Source organism: Schistocerca gregaria, chromosome 5 (assembly GCF_023897955.1).
Source record: "Schistocerca gregaria isolate iqSchGreg1 chromosome 5, iqSchGreg1.2, whole genome shotgun sequence".
In the NCBI taxonomy this organism is placed as follows: domain Eukaryota; kingdom Metazoa; phylum Arthropoda; class Insecta; order Orthoptera; family Acrididae; genus Schistocerca; species Schistocerca gregaria.
In genome coordinates this window covers 120571851-120596545 of record NC_064924.1, presented here as the reverse complement: position 1 = coordinate 120596545, position 24695 = coordinate 120571851, and the positions used below count along the sequence as shown (strand labels likewise).

The 24695-nt window shown below is 43.7% G+C and overlaps 1 protein-coding gene across 1 annotated transcript in view; it reads left to right on the top strand.

The window, feature by feature from the left end:
• Positions 1-24695, top strand: part of LOC126273255 (cytochrome P450 6k1-like) — a 50914-nt gene that overhangs the window by 8105 nt on the left and 18114 nt on the right. The window contains exon 3 of the mRNA XM_049976799.1: positions 21987-22249. Within this exon, the coding sequence (XP_049832756.1) occupies positions 21987-22249 (263 nt within the window). The remainder of the gene's footprint in view (positions 1-21986; positions 22250-24695) is intronic.

The following is a 24695-nucleotide window of genomic DNA, read 5'->3' as shown; positions in this document are numbered from 1 at the left end:
AAGCGCATGATGACAATGCAGACTTGTTAGAACATTGCTGGAGCCTATAGGTTCCGAATCGATTATCGATGTGTTAACCCTTTCAGATCTGAATTTTTTCTGAAAGAAGGAAGATTTCTCTTTACGTAGTAATGCTCTTAGGCGACTTTTTAATGGTTCTAGGAGGAAACTTTTTATAAAAATATTTACCCCTTTTCAAAACATTCTTTGTAGACTTGACTTCATTTGATGGACTAAAATAACTAATTATGAAAGATTCTCTGTTGTAGTAAATAAACTGATCATTCAGTAGTTACCATGCAAAATAGCAACAATATTCAACTATGCAGTGAAATACAGCGAACCAACCACATCTATGTATTCCAGTGGTGATGAGCTGGTGCATATTGCTACATTGACATGCTGATATTTTCATACTAATGCGCAACAGCTGGCAGCGCTAGACCATAATGAGAAGGCTGAATATTTACAAATGTGTCCCTCAGGCTTCCATTGGGGAAAAGTACTTCTTTTTCAGCTAAGACACATTAAACATCAATGCACACAATGGTAGCCAATGGGTCTGAAAGGATTAAGACATCGTTATTTCATAACATTACCGTTTAGTTATCTTGGATCTCCCCCTCACATATCCATATTTCACAGTATCGGTGTTTGACCCAAGATTTCATTTTCTGTGATTCTATTAGATGACATGGAGCTGATCAGCCACCATTCATCGGATATAAGTATACAGTAACGTTTCAGTACACGTTGGAAGTCTATGTAGGATTACGACAGAAATTCACCCTCTGTCCCCTCACAGTTAGGTTGCCATATAGTGTGTAATTTTCCCATTCTATGCATGTACGAGACTCAACAAGTCATAACAGTCAATCGAAACGGATATGAGATGTGGACTGAACTGCAGTCCAGGATACCGGCTCAAAACACTACGCCTTCTACTCGTCATAGTAACGACGTGATAGCCTGCCAAAATATTATTTATATACTGTTACTTTAGGCTGAAGGGCAATTTAGTGTGCAGACAATTTAGTGCAGAATATGGAGAGTCACTTCCTTTGCATGCAACTCTTTACAACATTTGAACTGGGTTATATGCTTGTACTAGCTTTAGGTTCAGCACAAGAAAAGTAATGTACATAATGTTTTTATAGCATGTTGGAGAATGAGTATCCGATTTAGGATTTTAGCTCTATTGTCACATCTATATCCATACTCCTCAAGCCGGTTTGCATTGTGTGGTGGAGAGTACCATTTGTATCCCTGTCATGTTTCCCTTTCTCTTTTGCATTCTGAAATAGTGCGAATCACTGTAAAATTTCTTATGAGCTCCGATTTCTCTCCCTATGGTCATTTCATGAGACGTATGTGGGAGTAGGTATGACGGCCGTCTCTTCTTGCAGTGTACTGTACTGGTCCCTCTTAATATGGACAGTGATGCTCTCTGTGATACAAAGTATATAATCTGGTGCAGTTTACTAGTGCAGGTTACATACATTCAGGAGCAAACTCGATTGATTTATGACCCCTCACCCTCCCCTTAACCTATTGTTCTGTTAATTGATTTATGACCACTGGTTATCATCCATCATTCTGAGAAACCCCCTCCACCACTTCCCCTCTCCCTCCACCTCCCCAACCCTCTCGCAAATCACTCGACACTACAAGCATACTTTTGATATCGAATACCTTAGTTGCACTAGGTGTTGACAACTGTACTACATTTACAAGCAGTTTTAGAATACGTGGCGAAAAGTGATGTCATGAACACATGAGCAGAAGCGACACAAAATCGGTAAAATTACGAAAATTGTCGGAAAACACGTATGAATTGAGGGAAAATACGCCAGAATGCGGGGAAATGGTTCAAATGGCTATGAGCACTATGGGACTTAACATCAGTCCACTAGAACTTAGAACTACTTAAACCTAACTAACCTAAGGACATCACACACATCCATGCCCGAGGCAGGATTCGAATCTGCGACCCTAGCGGTGTGCGCAGTTCCAGACTGAAGCACCTAGAACCTCTCGGCCACATTGGCCAGCTGTGGGGAAATTCAGGGAGAGTGAGGGAGTACTTTCCCGCATCTCGTGGTCATGCGGTAGCGTTCTCGCCCGGGTACCAAGGTTTGATTCCCGGCGGGGCCAAGGATTTTCTCTGCCTCGTGATGGCTGGGTGTTGGGTGATGTCCTTAGGTTAGTTAGGTTTAAGTAGTTCTAAGTTCTAGGGGACTGATGACCATAGATGTTAAGTCCCATAGTGCTCAGAGCCATTTGAACCATTTGAGGGAGTACTTACATGTCTGCTTGATGCTGGAAAATTGTTGTACTTAGGAACAGGAATGTGGCAACAGGAGGAATAAGAGAAAAAGTTTACATGGAAGCACTGGGAACCAGAGAAACAGTTATTTTTCGTAGACAGCGATATGATGGCTGGAATAGATTGTTTAACGTGGATGACCATGAGATGTTGAGTAATAAATTTATGTATGTCGGATCACAAGGCCAGGTGTGATCCCAAAGTTATTGGCAACCCGCATAACGTGACCTTAGCTAAAGAGCCTTGTATTACCTGGTGGAGGACTGTGATATACATCTACTGAATGGATTAATGTTTGACCCCGTGCAGGGACTGTTTAGGTGTATTAAATTCTAAAAAATGATATTTATAATGTGTTTCTCTGTACTCTCCACCAATCACAGCTATTCTGTGTCAGCTAGCAAAAACCTCACCAACAGTTTCTGTATGGCTTGTTTTTATTAACAAAATTATGCTCTATGTCTTTTGAGGTAACAGGGATATGTACAAGTTGACTACTGTCTTTGATGTTTTCAAGGAGAAGAGAATGATCTACCTCTAAACTGAGATGGATCTGCATTAAAGGATGATAGAAAGTAGATGGCGTGATCCGTTCAGAGGGATTGTAATGAGGTAGATTTAATGATAGGCTGACGATGAATTCTGGAGAGAGGGAGATATTTCTGCAGGTCATTTATTACGCATTTCTCTACTTTTTTCCATTGTTCTCTCGAGATGCATTAGTTGTGAGATATAACTTGCATTTGGCTCAAATACAATACCATGTTCTATATGTGACTTAAAGAGCTATCTACCTGCCGTCGTTCACAGCAAACCTCTCCATACCACAGTCAGCTGAGGACTTCCAACACATGTGTTATGAATCATGTCCATTGATGGAAACCTTATTTCAACATCCTCCTCTTGATGAACGAAGATGTACATGAAGTACTCCATTTCTCTGCCACGTCATGGATATAAATCGAGTCTTCAGTTTCATGACTGCAGTGATTCTAAGTTAGTGACAGGGGTTTGTGAGCTACTGCAATCTCTGTGTACACATTTGCTTTACAGATGTTGTTGGTATTGAAGAGATTGTATTCTGTTCATGGAATTAGAGTAGCAGGACATGTAATTTTACATGTTAAACAATGCTCCTATGCATTTGTGTTTATGTTCTGTGATCATTTCCCTCTTCCCAGTAGCTTCTTGATATTGAATCCAAACACTACAAAAATTCTACTGATTTGTTGGCACAAGTTATCTACACAAATGTTTCAAACTCCTTCCATCTGGAGTCCCATCATGCACAATTCAAATGTTTCTTCTTCTTCTTAATAGTCTGTTATATCCCCACAATTCTCTCAAGTGTATCAGGCTCACATGTACTACATACCAAAAGTAGTGCTAAACTGCTTAACATGCAAGCATCTAGAGAGATTGTGTGTAATTGGATGAGTGATATGAGTATACACCGATTACCAGCGCCAGGTCTCCATAGGTGGTGAAGGGGGCAGGGGCGGGGGATGGGAGAAAGGTTGTGGAGGACATCTTGGTCTTTGTGTGTTTGCATACATTGGTTTACACAAACAGGACATAACCACTTGAAATGGAGAGGGAGAGGGGGAGGAAATGAAGTTGGTATCAAATTTCAAAGGAATGCCACTACCTGATGCTTCATATGCAGAAGATTAGTATGGTCCAGCAGCTTCAGTAGTCCATGACGAGTGGCATGCATGGTGCGTTGAAAGTCAGTGACATGATCAGGAGTTTTTTTCACCAGATTTGCTTAGTGCGATCTGTAACAATGTAATTATGTGTGGTGAGTCTTTCATGTCACTATTCCTTGCACAGTTAGATTAAAAAAGCGCAATATATTTTGAAATATTCCACACTACCTTGTCACTCACAGTTTGTTTAAATAGAATTCCATAGTGTAGTCAATTTCTTGACAAATTCTTTAAATAAATAAATTATATTTCATACATTGCCTTGTATCCTATATATTGTTCAAATAAACAATATATAATCTATTGCCTTGTCTACCAGAAGCTGTTTAAACAATATTCTATACAATGTAAATGATTTCCCACAAAATTCTTTAAATAAATAAACTATATTCTGTACCTCACTATGTATCCAATAAATTATATTAATAAATAATATTCCACACATCGCCTTGTCTAACAGAAATTGTTTAGACAATATTCCATGTATTGCAATTGATTTCCCACCAAATAGCCAATCAAGCAGCATTTCCAGAAGGGAGCGGTACCTACAAAGGGAAACTGTCTCACACAAAAGGTTATTGATTTAATTAATTAGTCAGTTAGCTTAATAGAGCAGAATGAGACTATTCGACTAACTGAGGCCTGAAAGTGTGCTTGTTTCAAAGAGGGTGAGGGGGTGAGGGATGGGGGATTTCCCATAGGGGGAGGGTTAATTAATTTATGATTAGTCATTAATTTAATATCAAAGGTGTGCTTGTAATGTTAGGGGATTCCCCAGAGTGGTGGGAAAGGTGGAGGAGGAGGGGAGCGGCTTCTCAGACGGATGGATTATCCACAGGTGGCCATAAATCTGTTAAAAGAACAATAGATTAAGGGGAGGTGAGATGGTCATAAACCAGTCAAGTTTGTCCCTGAATTTATGTACCTTGCAATAACAGAGTGCGCCAGAACTTACATTATCCTATTACTCACATATCTGTTATGCACGTACCCCACCTGAACGAGCCCCTGGAGAAATGTACCGCTCTTCTTTGGATCATCTCTCTTTCTCTTCTGATGATCCTACTTGGTAACAGCCCAGACCTATCAACAAAACCTAAGAAATGGTCAAACAATAGTTTTGAAACCCCTACTTTCGTGGTTGAATTACATTTCATTAAGATAGTCATAGTAAATCACAGGCCTGGTGTCGGTTTATCCTACAATCACTTTTCTATGGTCATTCCATTATAGGTCGAACCACAATGGGTCTCTTCGCTTAGTTCTGCACAATACACTACATTTATTTACATTCAGTATCAATCTCCAGTCTCTGCACCAATCTTTGATCCTCTGCAGATCTTCCTGCATTTCGTTACAGTCTTACGGCATTACCATCTTCCTGCAGGCCACAGCATCGTTTGCAAATAGCCTCATGGAACATTAAACGTCATGCCCAAGACTAAATTCAGGGTGATTCTGCTAAAAGGAAGTAAAATTAGGAAGTAAAAACGATTACATGTGTATAATGGAAATCTTAAACGATCTTTGACTCTGTAGGTTTCAGTCATTGAAAGCACACCTAAGAGCATACCAGCTAAGTGGGAATTTCTTGTCTATACATCTGTTTGAACTCCGCCACTAAAGAGGACAGTGGGGTGGAGCGCCATCACGTAGTGGCAACATTGCCCTTCGCACCACCAAAAGAACATCCTCCTGCAGGATCATACACAGGAAGTGCAGAATTCTGTACACCTCAGCTGTGAAGCGTTGATGCAGGATCACAGGTCCAACAAGGCAGTCGCCAATAATCGCCATCCTTACAATGAGGCTGACCTAGTTCTGCTGCTTTTATTGCCACGGTACCATGGGGATTCTGTGTAGCCACAGGTGTGCACTCGCTTCAAACTAACCAGTGGATACTGTGGTGTCACTTTCGATCTCGCTGTCTCCACATGCTCAGAGACTTCGCTCATTGGTTGAGTCAACACAGCACATTACAGGTGTAGGAAAATCATTGGCATTCGAAACAGCTTTCATTCGCCTTATTTCTACAACATAGTATTATACCATTATTCCTACAAAACCCTGGCAAGCTCAGGTAATGATGATCACGCTCTCTTCCCTCGAAAGCAGACAACAAAGCCTCAATACTATTGAGATGTGGCGACTGTGGTGGTCAGGGGAGATGTGAAATTCACCCCCCTGCTCACAAAACCAGTTCTGGACAATACAAGCTGTGGTAATGGGGCAGTATCATCTCGCACAACATCATCATTGGGGAACAAGCATTGTACCTTGAGATGGATCTCATAAGCAAGGGGATTCTTTGCCTGTAATGCGACCTTGCAGAGGAACCATGGGGCCCATAGGGTAGGATGATATGGCTACTCAAATCATGGCTGAACACCTGCCAAGTTCCACATATGGAACATAAACTTGACCAGGAGGAGTTTCGAGTCCTCCCTCAGGCATGGATGTGTGTATTGTCCTTAATATAACTTAGGTTCATTTACTTTAATTAGTGTGTAAGCCTAGAGACTGATGACCCCAGCAGTTTGGGCCCATAGTCCTCACCACAAATTACAATTTCTTATGGCTCCATGATGGTACATTGTGTGCCACTGGGAATTGGGATTTTGGTTTGACCGCCCTCAGCAAGAGAGTTGTAAAAACCTCTATAAAACCCTCACTCTCAAGGTGTGCTGCGCTCTGCTGATGACATGCAACGCTGTTCGGGTGGAATGGTTGTCAGTGGGCAACCACTGAGTAAGTCACACCTCAGTTGTATAAGGCTTATTCAGGCCAGTGGGACTTTATGTGAGGGGACTCTTACTATTCCAGTTGCTCATGTGACTGAGGTGGAACCCTTGAAATTTTCTCCTCCACCACCCCAGCAGAACGGATGGGCCGCTTGTAGTTATCAACACACAGTCTCTACAGCGGTCTTATGAGGTGAACCCCAACATTTTAGATTTCTTCAGGGTATGCCAGTCTTTTGTAGCAGAACATATGCTTTGGCCCAGAATGTGTTTTTCATACTTAAACGAAGATAAGGAAGCTTTGAGAAACTTCTCACTCAAACCAGCATAGAATTTGTCAAGTGGATCCATAATGGGACACTGTTGGTCGAAACCTCTAGTTTCCAACAACTGAAAAATATGCAGAACTCAAAAAGCCATGGATAATATGCCACTGAAACCGAGCTATACACCACTCTGAACTACAGCACACTGTTGTGTCATGGAGGGATCTGATGAGCATTGCTAAAGAAACATTAAAAGCTGAGTAGGCCCAAGAAGGTATTGGTGACATTCAGAATATCATACAAAAGATAGATAGTGATCTCATCAAATCCACTCTTTCAGCCTCACTTTCAGTAGTATGAAGTTAGCAATGTGTGTCAAGGCATGTTTTCTTCATGTAAATGTGCGGCCTTATCTATCCAAGACAGTGCCCTGTTTCAAATGCCAGCGCTTTGGGCACACTACACTGGACCATATGGGAGAAGCTACTTGGTAGAACCACCCACGAAGTAGGAGTTTCTTCTCCTTTAAAATGGTTAATTGCTTTTGGGATTACCCTGTCTGGAGTAGGGACTACAGCATATATCTTGAGAAAAAGAAGGTACAAAAGTTTAAAACTATAAAGCGCATCGCATATGGTGAGGCCAAAAGATGCCAAAGGCCTGCTGCTCCCCATGTCCGCTACCTCTTTTGCTTCAGCTCTTAAGAAACCTTTTCAGAAAACCAACGCTACCATGCAAGGGGAAGTTGTTAGTGTCAGCACTAGTACTGTGTTTGTCAACTCACTTCCATTGAAACTCCTGTCACAGGAATTTCCCATGTGGTTGTTGACAGGAAACGCATTTTAAAGCATCATACCCTGTATGACAGGGCTATATCCTCCATGGCAACGATGAGTTTACTGGGAAATTAGACAGGGGTCTATGTTTGTCAATAACATGCACCACTCCTTTCCCTCTTTTGGCTGCTAGCCTGCAGGCAGCTACAGTTGAAATTTTGGTGTGTCAGAAGATCACTGTTTGTTTGCTGTATTTATCTCTACAAGATGCAACACACACTGAGGCTTTCACAGATCTAATACAAAAACTCCTCCGACCATTTTTCCTAGTGGGAGACTTCAATGCCCATAATTTGCTGTAGGCCTTGACTTCTGCTTGTTCTCAGGTTTGGGTTTTGGAGAGGCTCAAGACGTCTCACGAACTGTGCATCTTCCACACAGGCACTCCCACTCATTTCCATGCTGCTACTGGGTCATCCTCAGCCATCAACCCCTCTTGCTATTCTCCAGTCCTCGTGGACTCTGTTCAGTGGGAAGTTGCTGATGATCTTCATTGAAGTGACCACTTCCCACTCTGGATTCATCTTCCGGATGGAGCTGGCACTGGAGGGATGTAGCCATGATGCATGAGCAGCAGAGTCAAGTGGACATTGTTCAACCAGCTAGCTATGTTTGAACGCCGTGACTAAATACAGGAATTGGAGGATAAAATCACCTACTTGATTTCTCGTGTTGGTGACTTCTCCATTCCGAAGTCCTTTGTCATCTTAGGAGGCAACCTGTTCCTTGATGAAATTATGAGTGCCCTTCAGTGATCCAGGTCACACGTGTGACTCTGTGCTATTTAAGTGCCGCTCAACAGCAGAAAACCTCGCAGCATTTCGATTAGCAGAGGCCAAGGCTCGAGGCATCATCAGCGAGAGCAAGACAAGGGTATGAGAGGTTTTCATCTACTTTCTAAACAGCTCACATGCTCTGAAATAGTATGGGAAACCATCAGGAGTATTTCCAGTTGTAGGAACAGAGGTGTCTCCAAAGAAAAGCTGGAGGCATTGTGCAGACGGTGGCAGAGCATTTTGCACTGATTACTGCCACTACCAGCTATAATACAGTGTCCCATCGTTATTGTGCCACCATTGAAAGGATCGAATTAGACTTCTGGTCCACCAATTCAGAGTCCTACAACTGTGCATTTTCCATGTGGAAGGTAGATTCAGAACTGACTGTCGCTTATGATACAGCACCTGGTCACCACCAAATCTAACATAGCGTGCTGTAACACTTACAGATGTTGTCAAAGGAAATCCTCTTAATACTTTCATTCCACATGTCTGTCATGCAAATTTACCAACTCGTTGCGAGAGGAACTTTTATCTCTCCTTAAACCAAGAAAGAAACAAACGTGTACCAGCAGTTACCAGAGCATCGCCTTAATGAGCTCTGTAGGAAAGACGCTAGAGCACATGATTAACCGTCTTTTAGAGACGTAACTCTTAGCAATTCTCATTGTGGATTCAGGAGATCTCAATCAACGGTCGACAATCTGATCCAGCTAGGGGTGGAATCTAGCAGGCTTTCCTATGTACACAGCATTGTCCAGTGGTACTTTTTGATGTCAGTGAAGTCTGTGACACTACCTAGAGGCGCAATATTTCCAGTAGCTATCCTAATGGTGCTTTTGTGGCCAATTTCCCTCTTTAATCAGTCCTTCCTCTCAAGACAACTTTTTAGGTACAGCGTTGGTGAGATCCTGTCAGTTTTGTGCAGGAAAATGGTTTTCCCAACGCACTGTTTTAAGTGTCACCCTCTTTCCAACAGCTGTTAACAGTGTAACGTCCAGAGTAAGAGTTCCCTCCCAGTGCTGCTTATTTGTGGACGAGTTTCCGATTTCCGCTCCTCTACTAGTCGTCAGTTGCCACTCATGGTGAAGAGATTGGATATATGGGCTGCAGAGACTTGGTTTATATTTTCTACAGAGAAGTGTATGTGTTCATTTTATTCGTTCTCGTCGTCTTTTTTTTAATTTTACGTGAAATGCATTTGTGGGAAATAATTCACCCTTTTAAGGACTCTCTGATGTTTCTGGGCCGCATTTTGTACTCCAAACTGTCCTGAAGGCGAGGACCAGAAGGCACTGAATATCTTGAAGTGTCTTAGCCACAGGTCTTGGGAAGACCGACACTATGTGCCCTATGTGACGGCCATAGTGGCCTTCTTACCTGAAGATCGTTAATGCTATACACCATGAGGGGATGAGTCTGTGTGCAGGCACTTACACAACCAGCCTCATAGCCAGTCTCTATGCTGATGCTGATAAGCTGCTACTTGGAATCTGGCAGCAGCTTCTCATGGTGCATCGGCCATATAAATTCCTCGTTACTCCCCATGCATCAGTGCGCTCTGTTAGAATCCGAGGAAGCTGCAATCACGCGGCATAACTCTGGGTTCTTTGATTACTGTGGAAGATGGCTCATTGTAACTGCAACATATGAAATATTAGTTCACTTTATTGCATGGACGATAAAAAGATTTTTCCCGACTTGAGAGTGTCCTTTGCCACAGGAGTTCATGACAACTTACAACTGTCATTCACTATTAAAGCGTCACTTGGTACAGTGATTAATAAACTGTTCTCTTGAAGTACAATGATCAACCTTTACAAAAGTACATTTCCATCAGAGACTTGAATAACTCTTCAGTCCTGCTCGATAACGTTGACTGCTGCAGGTAGGGTCACGAACTGGGCAGAACGCTTTCATGCTCGGCTCTATATTGACCTCTGTGCAAGGGCGCTGCTGTGCCGAGAGAGCGGGCGTGTCTTCGATAGACTCTCTCATGCGTCTTTGCAGATTTCAGCGAGATATCGCAAATTTCTGTGGTATCGATTTGTATTGCCGACTTTGGTGTGTGTACTACTTCTTATTATTTAATACGTTCTTTTATAACATTTTAACTCAAAACCACAATTCTGTGGCTGTAGTTATGGATGGGTCTAAACAGGGAACTCCATTGTTTGGTCTATAGCTTTCTCTGAGCGTGTCTTCAAGATCAGCCTACCTGCAGCCTTCATTGCTTTCAGCGTGGAATTATAGGTGATCTTGCAGGTGCTGGAGCAGATGAGACGTGTCTCGAGTGCTAAATTCCTTGTCTGCCCCGACTCCCTCTGTGCACTTCACCCTCTACAATGTTTGTATCAAGCAGATAAGACAGTCGACAATATTCAAGACCCCCTCCTCGAACTACAAAGGCTGGCGGAAGAGGTGGCTTTCTGCTGGTTTCCAGGGCACAAGGATATTGCGACGAAGTGAAAGGACGGATGGAGCAAATTCAGACAGGTTTGATGTGGCCCGACACAAATTCCACTCCTGTGCCAAGCTTACCATTTATGAGTAGCACTTGTAGTGTATGTCCTCAATTACTTGGTGGATGTATGCAAATCTCGGTTTCCCCCTTCAGTTTTTACCGTCTACAGGTCCCTTCAGTACCATCGAAGTTATTCTGTGATGTCTTAACGGATGTCCTACCATCCTGTCCCTTCTTCTTGCCAAAGTTTTCAATGTATTCCTTTCCTCGCCGATTCTCTGGAGAACCTCCTCTTTCCTTACCTTATCAGTCCACCTAATTTTCAGCATTCCCCTGTAGCACCACATCTCAAACGCTTCCATTCTTTTCTTTTCGGTTTCCCCCCAGTCCACGTTTCACTACTATACAATGCTCTGCTCCAAACATACATTCACAGAAATTTCTTCCTTATTTTAAGGTCTAGCTTGTTGCAAGCAGACTTTTCTTGGCGAGGAATGCCATTTTTGCCATTTGGGTTTTTATGTCCTCTTGCTCCATCCGTAGTGGGTTATTCTGCTGCCTAGGTAACAGAATTCCTTAACTTCGCCTACTTTGTGATCACGATTCCTGATGTTCTGTTTCTCACTGTTCCCATTTCTGCTACTTCTCATTACTTTCGTCTTCCTTCAATTTATTCTAAATTCATATTATGTATTCATTAGACTGTCACTCCATTCAGCAGATCATGTAATTTTTCTTCACTTTCAGTTAGGATAACAATGTCATCAGCGAATCTTATCACTGATATCGTTTCACCTTTAATTTTAATTCCACTCTCGAAACTTCCTTATATTTTCTTCACTGCTGCTTTGGTGTACAGACTGAACAGCTAGGGTGAAAGACTACATCCTTGTCTTACACACTTTTTAATCTGTATACTTCGTCCTTGATATTCTACTCTTATTGTTATCTCTTGGCTCTTGTACATATTGTATATTATCCATCTTACCCTATATCGTACCCCTATTTTTCTCAGAACTGGGAACATCTTGCTCCATTTTACATTGTCGAACGCTTTCTCGTGGTGGACAGATCCATTGAACGTGTCTTGATGTTTCTTTAGTCTTGCTTCCATTATCAACCACAACGTCAGAAAGGCTTCCCAGGTGCCTTTAGCATTCCTAAAGCCAAACCGACCGTCATGTAACACACAATAAGTTTTCCTTTCTATTCTTCTGTATATTATTCTTGCCAGCAGCTTGGATGCATGAGCTGTTAAGCTGATTGTGCGATAATTCTCGCAGTTTCTGGTTCTTACACTCTTCCAGAGTGTGTGAATGATATTTTTGCAAAAGTCAATGGCTAGACTCATACATTCTACACACCAACATGAATAGGCGTTTTGTTGCCACTTCTGCCAATGATTTTAGAATTTCTGATGGGGAAATTATCGACCCCTTTTGGCTTATTCGATCATAAGTCTTCCAAAACTCCGTTAAATGCTGATTCTAATACTGGAACTTGCACATCTTCTATCACACCAGGCAATTCTCCCCCCCCCCCCCCCCCTCTCCCAATAGAAGCCGTCAATTTACTCATTCCAACAATCAGTTCTCTCCTCTACATTTACCAGTGGAATTCACATTGCAATGATAATGTTATCACTGTTGCTTTTAATTTCATCGAAGATTCTTTGCACTTTTCTATATACTGAGTCAGTCCTTCTGACAATAATTTATTTTTAGATTTCTTCACGTTTCTCATGCGGCCGTTTCCCCTTAGGTTCTCTGCACTTCCTACTTATTTCATTTCTAGGTGACTTGTATTTCTGTATTCCAAAATTTCCCTGAACACCTTTGTCCTTCCTTCTTTCATCGATCAACTGAAGTATTTCTTCTGTTACACGTAGTTTCTTCGCAGTTACCTTCTTTGTACCTATGTTTTTCTTTCCAACTCCTGTGACTGCCATTTTAAGAGATGTCAATTCCTCTTCGTTTAAACGGCCTCCTGAGATGTTCCTTATAGCAATATCTATAGCCTCTGAAAACTTCAATCATATCTCTATATTCCTTAGTACTTTCATATCCCACTTTTTTACGATTCTTGCTGAATAATCTCTTAAACTTCAGCGTACTCCATAACTACTAAATTGTGACTTGAGTCTACATCTGTTCAAGGCGCGCCTTACAATCCAGTATCTGATTTCAGAATCTCTGCCTGGCCATGATGTTATGTAGCTGAAATCTTCCTGTATCCTCGCCTTTTTCACGTGTATCTCCTGTTCTTGTGAACGGAGTATTCGTTATTACTAGGTGAAATTTATTGCAGAACTCAATTAGTCTTTCTCCTCTCTTATTTCTAGTACCAAGCCCATATTCTCCAGTAACCCTTCCTTCTACCCGTTCCACTGCAGCTGCATTCGAATAGCACATGTCTACTGGATTTTCATTTCCCTTTATGTACTGCATCACCTATTTTCAGCATCCTTACATACTTTCGCTATCTCCTCATCTTCAGATTGTAACATTGCCATACATACCTCAGCTATCGTCTGTTTTGGTTTGCTGTCGATTCTGATCAGAACAACCCTATCATTGAACTGCTCACAGTAACGCATCTCTGCCCTACCTCCCTATTCACACGAATCCCATTTTCTGATACTGTTGATACTACCAGATATTCATCTCACCAGAAATCCTTGTCTTCTTTCGATTTCATTTCCCTGACACTCACTATATCTACACTGAGCCTTAGCATTATCCTTTTCCGATTTTCTAGCTTTCCTACCACGTTCAAACTTCTAACATTAACGTTGACTTTACTCTTTCTCCCTCTTGGCAGTCCCCTCCCGGAGATCTATATGGGGGGGTAGTCTGAAATCTTTTGCCAATGGAGAGATCATCATGACAGTTTTTCAGTTACATGCCACATGTGTGGATACACATTATGTGCCTTTAATGCAACGGTTTCCATTGCCCCCTGCATGTTGTTGATCTTTGCTCATTCTTCCACCTTTAGGGGCAATTTCCCACCGCAAGAGCAAGATAGTGTCCTGAACCTCAGCAGTGGTGATGATGTGAGAACAATGTAGTGGATTGAAGGTTTGCACGAAGTTTGTGTTAGGGAAGGCATTGGACTGAGGTAGTCCGTCTAGCTGTGGTAGTCGCAACGCTACAGTGGAGTAATGGCTCGAAGGTCTGCCTAGCAAGCAGCAGACCTGGGTTCAAGTCGTGGCTGTACCACAAATTGTAATTCATTGCTTCGGCTTCCATCCTTATCCAAGATAAAGGAAGATAACTTGGGAGCTGTAGCGCACACTTCTTGGAGAGTATCTGCGGCTCCCACCCGGGTCTGGGCTGTTACCGTTCTTGAAAAGGTTGTCATGAGTTTTCAGGCACGCTGAATGTTGGATAACTCCAACTGTGTGGCAGGTGGGAGGACGGGGAGGATCGTAAATTACGTTGTGCAAGCAATTAGCAAACTGACGTCGGTAAAATGGCGTTCGCTCATGAGCGGTGTGAGCGACTACAACATGGTACCAAAAGTCGAACTTGGAGTACACATCATCACCAGTATCCACTGCACGAGTTGCCATATATCGTGCATTGACGAACACACGAGACGATGCTCACCAGTATCCTCACTCTGAGAGCGAAAACATAACGGTCGTTTAGTCAGTCCAGTACAGTGAAGTCGCTGGTTCGTCAGGTTTTTGCCGTTCACGACGCGGTACCATAGGGCTCATGCATCCGCTGGAAGGAAAGGTACATGGATCTTCTTCAACACTCTTGTCCAATGAATAACTGGGCGGACGCTCTCCAACATATTGCAGGGAGGGGAGGGGATGCATTGCGAAAACAATTTGTAAAACTGTTTCACCCATGGTGCGCTCGTGTTCGGAAGAGCATCGTGTATGTGGCTGTGTATGGGTGACGTGGAAGGGCTGTGTAACACCTTATCGTAGTAGTTAATTACAAAGCGTATCTCCTGGCCTTAGCATCGACGGGACCGAGTCCTTTTGCTGAAGTAGGGAGGGTGAAAGTGTCGTAACGGACCTTAAAGATGGTTTCTGCTGATATTAAGTACCCAATGGCCACCTGAAATTGTCGCTCTAGGACCATTGGCAAAGAGAAGATTTCGGTAACGTGTTGTAGCTTGGGCTCAACACTGATGTTGCTGTAGGCCACTAGTCAGACTTTATTCAGGCTGCAGCGGCGATTCTGTTGGATGTGGGCTCATCTGAAGCAAACGGCGGTAGGCCTACGCTGCCATACGATAGGTATTTCCAGTGAATGTGATACCCAACTAATGCAATTTGTCCATTGTGAGGAGCGACGGGGCCCCTTTGTCTTGGAGACCACTACCAATGTTCATAACCGCTGATTTTGCTACGGTGAGGATGTTTCCTGAGGTTCTGACATACTGTTGGATCCATTCAAAGGCATTTTGTATTTCTGTAGGTGAACGTGACAGGAGCAGGATGTCATCCACTTATGCCCGTCAATAGAAAGTATGGCTGTGTAGGTCTCTAGACCACGGGTGCACTGCTCAGTACAGCGCTATTACCTCGCTGTTGAGGTACAGATGTGTGGAAGAGGAACAATGACTGGGAGTGACAGACAAGAAGCTGCATCCCGTAGAGCCCACAACGTGGTCACGGCATACCTCCTTCCAGCCACACAGGTGGGATGAGGTTTTCCTCACTCATCTTCCTATGGGACACAGCTCCCTAAGCGTGGCTTCTTGATGTCGCGAGAGGACCCTTCAATGTACGGTGCTTGTGGCATACACTTTTTACTAGACTGTTTTATTTTCAGACCAGAAGAGAGGGGCAGATATGCCAACAGACCTGCCGTCTCTTTTAAGTGACAGTCAAACGAATTTGGTCAGATATTTTGTGTTTCCTAAACTTTTAGGGAGCTTTTTTTAAAGCGTTAAAATGGTGAATGGCTCACCCAGGTTGTCGTGTGCTCAGGTAGTAACATTTCTCTAAACTTTTATTTTATCTCTTCTCTCGTATTTTTTGTTTTACTTTCCGTTTTAGCACCTTTAAGGTATTTTACAACTGGCTCACCATTGTTTTTCGTATGTGGTCAGCAAGTCGCAGTTCTCTATACTGTTATTTTAGCTCCTCTGTCGTTTTATCTAGGCGCTTCAGTCTGGAACCGTGCTGCTGCTACGGCGCAGGTTCGAACCAAGCCTCAGGCATGGATGTGTGTGCTGTCCTTAATTAGTGTTAAGTAGTTCTAAGTCTAGGGGACTGGTGACCTCAGATGTTAAGTCCAACAGTGCTTAGAGTCATTTGAACCATTTCGTTTTATCTGTGTTTTCATCCGAGGTATATCAACTTTTACCTTTTCTCCACCATATTTCGGCATGTAAGATAGAGTGATTGTGGGGATCAACACGAATAAGGTGGGAGTGAGTGACTGAGTGTCGTTTTGTGGGTTTACAGTTTTAGACATTTTCCTCACATTCGTTTCTTTTAATATTTTAAGGAAGCTGATAAACTCGCCGCTGAGTGCCCTTGAACTTCAAACACACACACACATATACAAGCACACACATTTGCTTCACTGAAGAGTGATTTTTGAACTCCAGCTCGCACATAAATTCCATGCTTTTGGAGCTCCTTCCGCACTTTTTTTATGCTAACAGGTTTTGCAAGTGCGCGATTCAATTTTGTAGTGACTTTTGGAGATGTTGTCGTCTTATTTTTCGTGAAAATCCTTCTCACGGCCTTCCGTCATGTTCACTTAAACACACTTTATCCACGGTGTGATCTGTACGAAGATGTATTTTCTTTTCCTGTATGCGATATAAATCTTCAATATGATGCCTCTTGAAATACCAAACACTTCAGCCGCCTGCGTTATGGAGGCAGCGACCGTGCAAGCACCACAGATTAGAATTCTCTTAGCTCCAACATAATGCACCCTCAACTACACAGAACATTGTTCCGACCGCGACTGACACGTGCAACATGTTGGAGACATTGCAGATGTGCTGTTAGTGGTCAAATACAGCAATGAAACCTGTAGGATTCGCTAGCATCTGCATTCATGTTAAATATTTTTTCCACTCGTTTCGGGCTTTCCGCTCGACGAGAGATTCGCCATACGTGCGTGCTAAGTAAAGGGCCAAAGCTGCAGAGTAATTTCTGTAAAATCTAATTGGGATTCAATCCGCACCGGGCGGTGTATTTGTTTTCAACTCTTTCAGTTGTTTCTCTCCGCTAGACTAGCCTATTTCTGTGTCCTCCACACGAGAGTCTGTTCGACTATCAAACGATGGTATGAAACTTCCTGGCAGATTAAAACTGTTTGCCCGACCGAGTCTCGAACTCGGGCACATAGTTTTAATCTGCCAGGAAGTTTCATATCAGCGCACACTCCGCTGCAGAGTGGAAATCTCATTCTGGAAACATCCCCCAGGCTGTGGCTAAGCCATGTCTCCACAGTATCCTTTCTTTCAGGAGTGCTAGTTCTGCAAGGTTCGCAGGAGAGCTTCTGTAAAGTTTGGAAGGTAGGAGACGAGATACTGGTAGAAGCAAAGCTGTGAGTACCGGCCGTGAATAGCCGGCACGGTAGGTCAGCGTCTTCGGCCAGACAGCCGGTTGGCCTCTGTAATAAAGAAAAACTGAGTGGAGGGATCAACCACCGAACTTGAACAGGATGTCTTGCGACGTCCGCAACGATCGAACACAACGATCAACAATGAAAACAGCCGGCACGGTAGCTCAGCGTGTTCGGTCAGAGAGCCAGGTGGCCTCTGTAATAAAATAACTGAGTGGAAGGATCAACCACCGAACATGAACAGGATGTCTTGCGACGTCCGCAACGACAAAACACAATGATCAATAACGAACAAGACGCAAAAAAAGAAAAAGACGGTAGAGAACTTGCCCGCGAAAGGCAAAGGTCCCGAGTTCGAGTCTCGTTCGGGCACACAGTTTTAATCTGCCAAGAAGTTACATATCAGCGCACACTCCGCTGCAGAGTGAAAATCTCATTCTGGAAACGATGGTATGTTTGTACGATCCTTCTTATGAACGATTTATTTCTTTTTGTTACCTTCTACTGTTACACCAGATTGACCAATGGCTGACTGGGTAGAAGCCATCGATCAGCTTAGGTGTTTTACTTAGGACCAGAGTTTTCTTGGGTTCTCGGCTAAATCCTTTGCTGATGTATGACGGTGGTCGTTGTCGTATGCTTCGCGCTTAGCTCTTTTTACATACGCACATCTCTGTTAACTATTGCCCATTGTAATTAGCTCATTCTCTTTTGAACCGAGAGTGCAACAATCTTTTCTTCCTAAGCATTTTCCAAAAGTTGTTGTTAAACCGCGGTGGGACTTTATCGTCCTTAATCCAATAGCTCGGCCATATTTCTCCAGAGCGCGATTTGCAAAACCGTTTAAACTTTGTCAATAATTCCTCCTCTACTTTCGTGATATTAGTTATAAATGGTCTCCATTCATTGTCTAAGACGGATGCTGGCAACTGCCTATCAGCTCCTTCTACCAAAAATACTCTCCTAATCGTCTTGACTGATTTATTAACTTTAGTAACCATGACATTCCGATCATTAATCCCTGTCTCTATAGTGACACCGTCGATAAGGTCAGGCCTTTTGCAGGTACAATGTCTAAAATGTTGAACTAGCTATTCTAGACAGTTTTTGGAAAAAATGTTCGAAAGTATTTCGCAAGAATGCCTGTCCGCACCCTCTGTAATGTATCTGTAGACGTCCCAATCTATACTCGGTGGTTTAAAGTCATCTCCGACTAATACTGGATGATCTGGGTATTTCCGCGATACTGAGCATAGACAGTCTTTGAATGACTCTAAAACTGTTACGGCGTAATCTGATGGCCGGTAAGAACATTCAACATCTAACTTGGTTTCACCTAGATCTGTTACACACATCCAAATAACTTCACTGTCACACTCAAAATCGACCTCATTAGACACAATATTTTCGTACACTGCAATGAACACTCATCCTACCATGCCATCTAATCTCTCTTTCCGATGCATCTTCCATGACTCGTAAAAATTTCAGAGCTTTCTATCTTGGGTTTCAGCCAACTCTTATTCCTGATTAAAATTAGTGTCCGACACTGTGGGAATCAGTAAATTCGCTAACTTTCCACGAATACTTCGACAATTTACTGATAAAGTTTTGGCAGTTGCGTGTCTTTACCCTGAACCTGGTCAGATTTCGTTATCTGGATGTCCACTGGCGAGTGTTCATCAGAGTTCCTCAAATCACGGCCGAGCCTAAAAAACCGACATGTGCACTCCATAAGTACTCTACTATCCGAGCAGCTGCTTCCTCTACGTAGCACATCCCTGGTCTATCAACAGAAGCCTACAACTCTCCACCCAATAACGCAGGTCCAGAAAATCTACAGCCAAGACCATTACAGAGTCAACGAAGACTTTTTTTGGGACCCTCCACTCAGTTCCAAACCAAAAGACCCCGACCAACTCTGAGAGCAACGGTGCTTGCACACCATGCGTGAGGCTAGCAGCCTTCACCACCACTGCCAGCTGCCCATATGAACTGAGGACGTCCTTAGAACCCAAGCAGCAGACCTCACTGGTACTGACATAAGCGTCCTGTACGCTTGATAGCCGCAGGCAGGACCTCGCGTGCAACTCATATGATGCCTCATGATAGACACACCGAGTGCACTCTGGCTTTCTTTTCGGCCTTGAATGTTATTTACTTAAAAGGCTTCATAACGCACCTAACATTGGAGCTCCCAATAACTGGCAAACGCTTCACCCCGTGTGCCTGGTCAGACCCTGCTGAAGGAGCCAGTCACAGGGTGAATGGGCGAGACCAAATGGCCACCCTCCATACTGACCCTCCGCCTGGAGCAACGTGAGTGCATTACAACCTGCCATTCAGCCTGCATTGATGGCATATCACCCCTTTGGGTCGACTTGGAGATGCCTCAATAGCAGAGCCTGTGAGCTAAACAAGAGACACTTGAAGTGTCCTATGTCATATGCCAGATGCTCCGCCACTGCTGCATCTCAGGAAGCAGCCTGAAGATGCCTGACCGTACCCCAAAGCTGCTTCAGCTGTTTACACACTAAGGACAGCTCCTCCTGCTGCCACACACAGAATGCGGGCGTCCTTTCCATCCCAGCACTACTAAGAAAACACAGAAAGAGCTAAATACGTAACTTGATGTAGCAGGCGAGTGTAGGAACCTGACTGGGCTGAAACAAACTGTTGCTGTCTCTTCAAAACAAACAAATGAATAACAACTGCGCCACAGGCAGCCGGAAGTTACAGTTTAAGCCTCTAACTGTCTCCTGCTATACACCTGCAGACAGCAAGCTACCTATTTAACTCTTTCTGTATTTCCTTTCCAGTTAAACTCTTACGTTGCAAGCACGTCTTTTTTTATTTTGGGAGGTGCATATATACATGCACATATAAATGCATTTACATGTATGTATCTATGCGTATCTACATAAATATACACATGGATATATGTATATGTGCTCTTTGAGGCAAAAAAAGACGCACCATGAAGGATTATCCAAATGGGATGGAAATTAGTAGATGTGATGCACATGTAGAGACAAACTTTTGTTCTGCCTTACGGCAGGTCTTGTCAAGGGGGAAGCCTCGTCAGAGAGGTCCACTGCATGAGCGTCTAGGGAAGTAATTCCAGTGGTGGTTTCCCATTGCCTTCCACTGATGATGAAATGATAATGATGACAACACAACACCCAGTCCCTGAGCGGAGAAAATCTCCGACCCAACCGGAAATCGAACCCGGGCCCCTTGCCGTGACAGGCCACTGGGCTGACCACTCGGCCATCGGGGCGGACCATGTAGGGACAAACAAATAATTTCAGGAAAAATTGGAAGATTTATTCTAGAGACAGGGCACACTGAGCAAGTCAATAACGCATTGGTGCGCCTCTGGCCCTTATGCAAGGAGCTGTTCAGCTTGGCACTGGTTTACAGGGTTGTTGGGTGTCCTCCTGATGGGCATCAGGCCAAATTTTGTCCAATTGGCGGGTTAGACTGTCAAAACGCCGAGATCGTTGGAGAGCCTTGACTATAATGCTCCAAACTTTCTCAGTTGGGAAGAGATGGATGATTGAAGTTCCAGAACCATGGGTGGCCTGTGCAGCGAACCAACGACAAAACCGTGCTTCAGAGGCCAGGCTGTTGGTGGTATCACCTGCACGTGTCGCAAGTGGTACAGTTATCATGGGGAATGTCCGACATGGTCGTCTGGCTTACCCTAAGCTGATGGGCCATTTACCTGGTGCTGATACCGCGGTCACTGTCAGAGATCCCTTCTCCAGTTCATGTGAATATACCTCCCTCAGAGCCGGCCGCGGTGGTCTAGCGGTTCTAGGCGCTCAGTCCAGAGCAGCGCGACTGCTACGGTCGCAGGTTCGAATCCTGCCTCGGGCATGGATGTGTGTGATGTCCTTAGGTTAGTTAGGTTTAAGTAGTTCTAAGTTCTAGGGGACTGAGGACCATAGATGTTAAGTCCCAATAGTGCTCAGAGCCATTTGAACCATTTGAATCTCCCTCAGAACGCATTTCTGGCCTTATACCCACATTACTTTTTTTGTCCCTTATACTTGCAGGGATTGTGTCCTGCAGTTTGTCCCCACTTAACAAGATCGGTCTGTCCATTGTTAACAGTACTGGTCCTATAACATTCTTCAGGGGTACTCCAGAAGTAACCTCCAATACTGTTGATTTCGTACCGTTAAGAATAAAGAATTAAGTTATTTCTTATAAAAAATCTTTAATCCAGTCACAAAAACATGCAAGTTTGCTGAAACACTCTTCTCTATTATGGACACTGACGAAGTGTATCTGTGTCTGTGACAGACGATCCAGGACTGCGGGCAAGAGATGGTGGACGTGATTGGGGAGATGGTGGACCGCGGGGAGTCGGTGGAGGTTCGCGAGCTGATAGCGCGGTTCACCACTGACGTCATCTCCTCCGTCGCCTTCGGTCAGGAGTGCAACTGCCAGCGGAACCCAGAACACGAGTTCCGGCAGTGGGGACGCAAGATTTTTGAGCCTTCTTGGCAAGCAGCCATCGCTTTCGTTCTGAACTTCGTCAGCCCAACATTAATGGAGTATCTAAGGTGAGACCTGCAACGCTCCGTTCCACCAGAGAAATCTCTTTGATATGAGGAGCCTCAAGGCGCAGTGGATAAGAGTCTGGTACCATGCTCCAGAGGGTACCTGTTCAAATCCTCACCCAGTTACGCAGATTTAGCTTTTCTGTAGTTTCCCTATATCCCTTAGGGCAAACGTCAGAAAGTTTCCTTTAGAATGACACGTCTGAAATCGCTTCCCAATTCAAGCTTTCGTTTCGTCTGTACTGTCTTGTTTGTGAATAGAACATTAAATCCTAATCGTCCTGTTTCAGAGCTTGGATGTGATGCACAACACCCTGTATATCACAAAAATGGCGCATCGCTATTGTGTTGCTGCCAAACTCCCTTCTCAGGCTCTCAGAAGTAATCTTTTAAAATTACGTCCATTCCACGACGTCTTCATCGACTATTAATGCTTCTATACACATCGTGGAGATACTGGACTTGCTCGAAAAAGTAAATTCTTATTGCTTTGCACTACTTCACTGTGTATCGCTGCCTACCGGGTGTTTTCATGACAATGATCCAAACATTCAAGAATGATGCCAAGAGCAAGTCTGCCAGTTTGAGATTCTAAAAACAGCCAAGCCGACAGTTATGAAGTCAAAAAGTGTTGTGGGATAACTCAGCCTGTGGAACATGAGAGCCTACAAATCTTTGTTTGTACAAAGCAATTAACTCACCTGTTCAATACTTAGTGGTTAACATCATGTAGTCATTGAATATATCAAGAGAGTGAAACAAGCAACTTTCACGCGTTTTACCATTTCGTGCGCTCTTGGAATATGACCGTATTGATGTTCGGTGGGGTTCCTCACTTCAGATCTTTGTTCAACTACATGTGGTCGGTCACTTTGGTGCGCAAACGACTTTGAAACGAGAGTTATGCAGAGATTAAGCTATCTCTGGCGATTACCTCCATGGGCATCTCTGACTGGAAGGTGTCGTACTTTCTTACCCATCATCTGGGGCTTCGTCAAATTCGCATCGCCCGATGTGCAGCGCGACGGAGTGCTATGTTGTTGCAATTACCGTGCTCAGAGCCGATTTACCCTTTTCATTTCATTCTTTCCGGTCACTAATTGTTCTTCGGCAGTGGTTCTGCTAAAACTGTGTTGAAACAAACAGCCGCAATCTTGGGGCGTAACTGGGGAATGATCAGAACATTGTCCTCAAGGTAACCTGGTGTTACAGCTATTGCTTTTCTGCTCTGATGATTTTGTCTCACCACGGACAAGGTATGGCTGACGCCATTAAATTAATGACCGAGAACAGAGGCGTTTGCGTAGAGTCGTAGTGCTAACAGAAAAAAAAAACAGGGCGGCATGAAATAACCTTAGAAATCAACGTAGGACGTACGACTAACGTATCCGTTAGGACAGTCCAGCGAAAAGTGGCGGCAGACAACCGACGCGAGTGTCTTTGCTAACAGCAGGACAGAGCCTGCAGATCCTCTCCTGGGTCTGTGACCATATCAGTTGGACCTTAGACGACTGGCAAACCGTGACCCAGTCAGATGAGTCCCGATGTTAGTTGTTAAAATCTAATGATAGGGTTCAAGTGTGGTACACACCCCACAAAGCCATGGTCCCAAGCTGTCAATAATGCACTGTGCAAGCTGGCGGTGGCTTCGTAATGATATGGACTATGTTTACATTGAATGGACTGAGTCCTCTGCTCCAACTGATCCAATCACTGACTGGCAGTGGTTATGTTCGGCAACTTGGAGGCCATTTTCAGCCATCCACGGACTTCATGTTAACAAACAACGAAGAAATTTTGATGGATGATAATGTGCCATGTAACTAGGACACAACTGTTGGCGATTGGTTTGAAGAACGTTCTGGACAGTTCGAGCGAATGTTATGGCTACGTATCGAAAGTTTATGGGACATAATCGAGAGGTCAGTTCGTGCAGAAAATCCCTCACTGGCAACACCTTCGCAGTTATGGACGGCTATAGAGGCTGAATGGTCAATTTTCAATTTCCTCCTTACAGAATTTTTATGTATGAAGTCACTTTCATCTGGGGCAGAATGCTCAACGGATGCAGTAGTTTTACGTCTCTACTGGTCTCGTCGTCCGTGGGTTTTTAAAGCCTACTTTTCCTTTAGCGTCCTTCACAACAGAATGCACACGATAAAGTCATATACATCCTCTGAGTACGTTTGCCATTCTTCCTGGTGATGCACTATTGATGGTCAGTAATGTATTAAGAGATCGCTAAAGGAAACAAAACTGGCACATGACTTCACCATAACCGTCCATGAATTCTCAAACAGCCTACGTTTGCTTATTACCTGAACACTATCAACAGAAATCTGCTTGGATTGGGTCCATCTGGCGATTAGACTTTCCTTGACCCCACACTATGGAACAAATGAACATGGACTTGCTAGCAGTCATGTGCCAGTACACATCATTCTTCCTG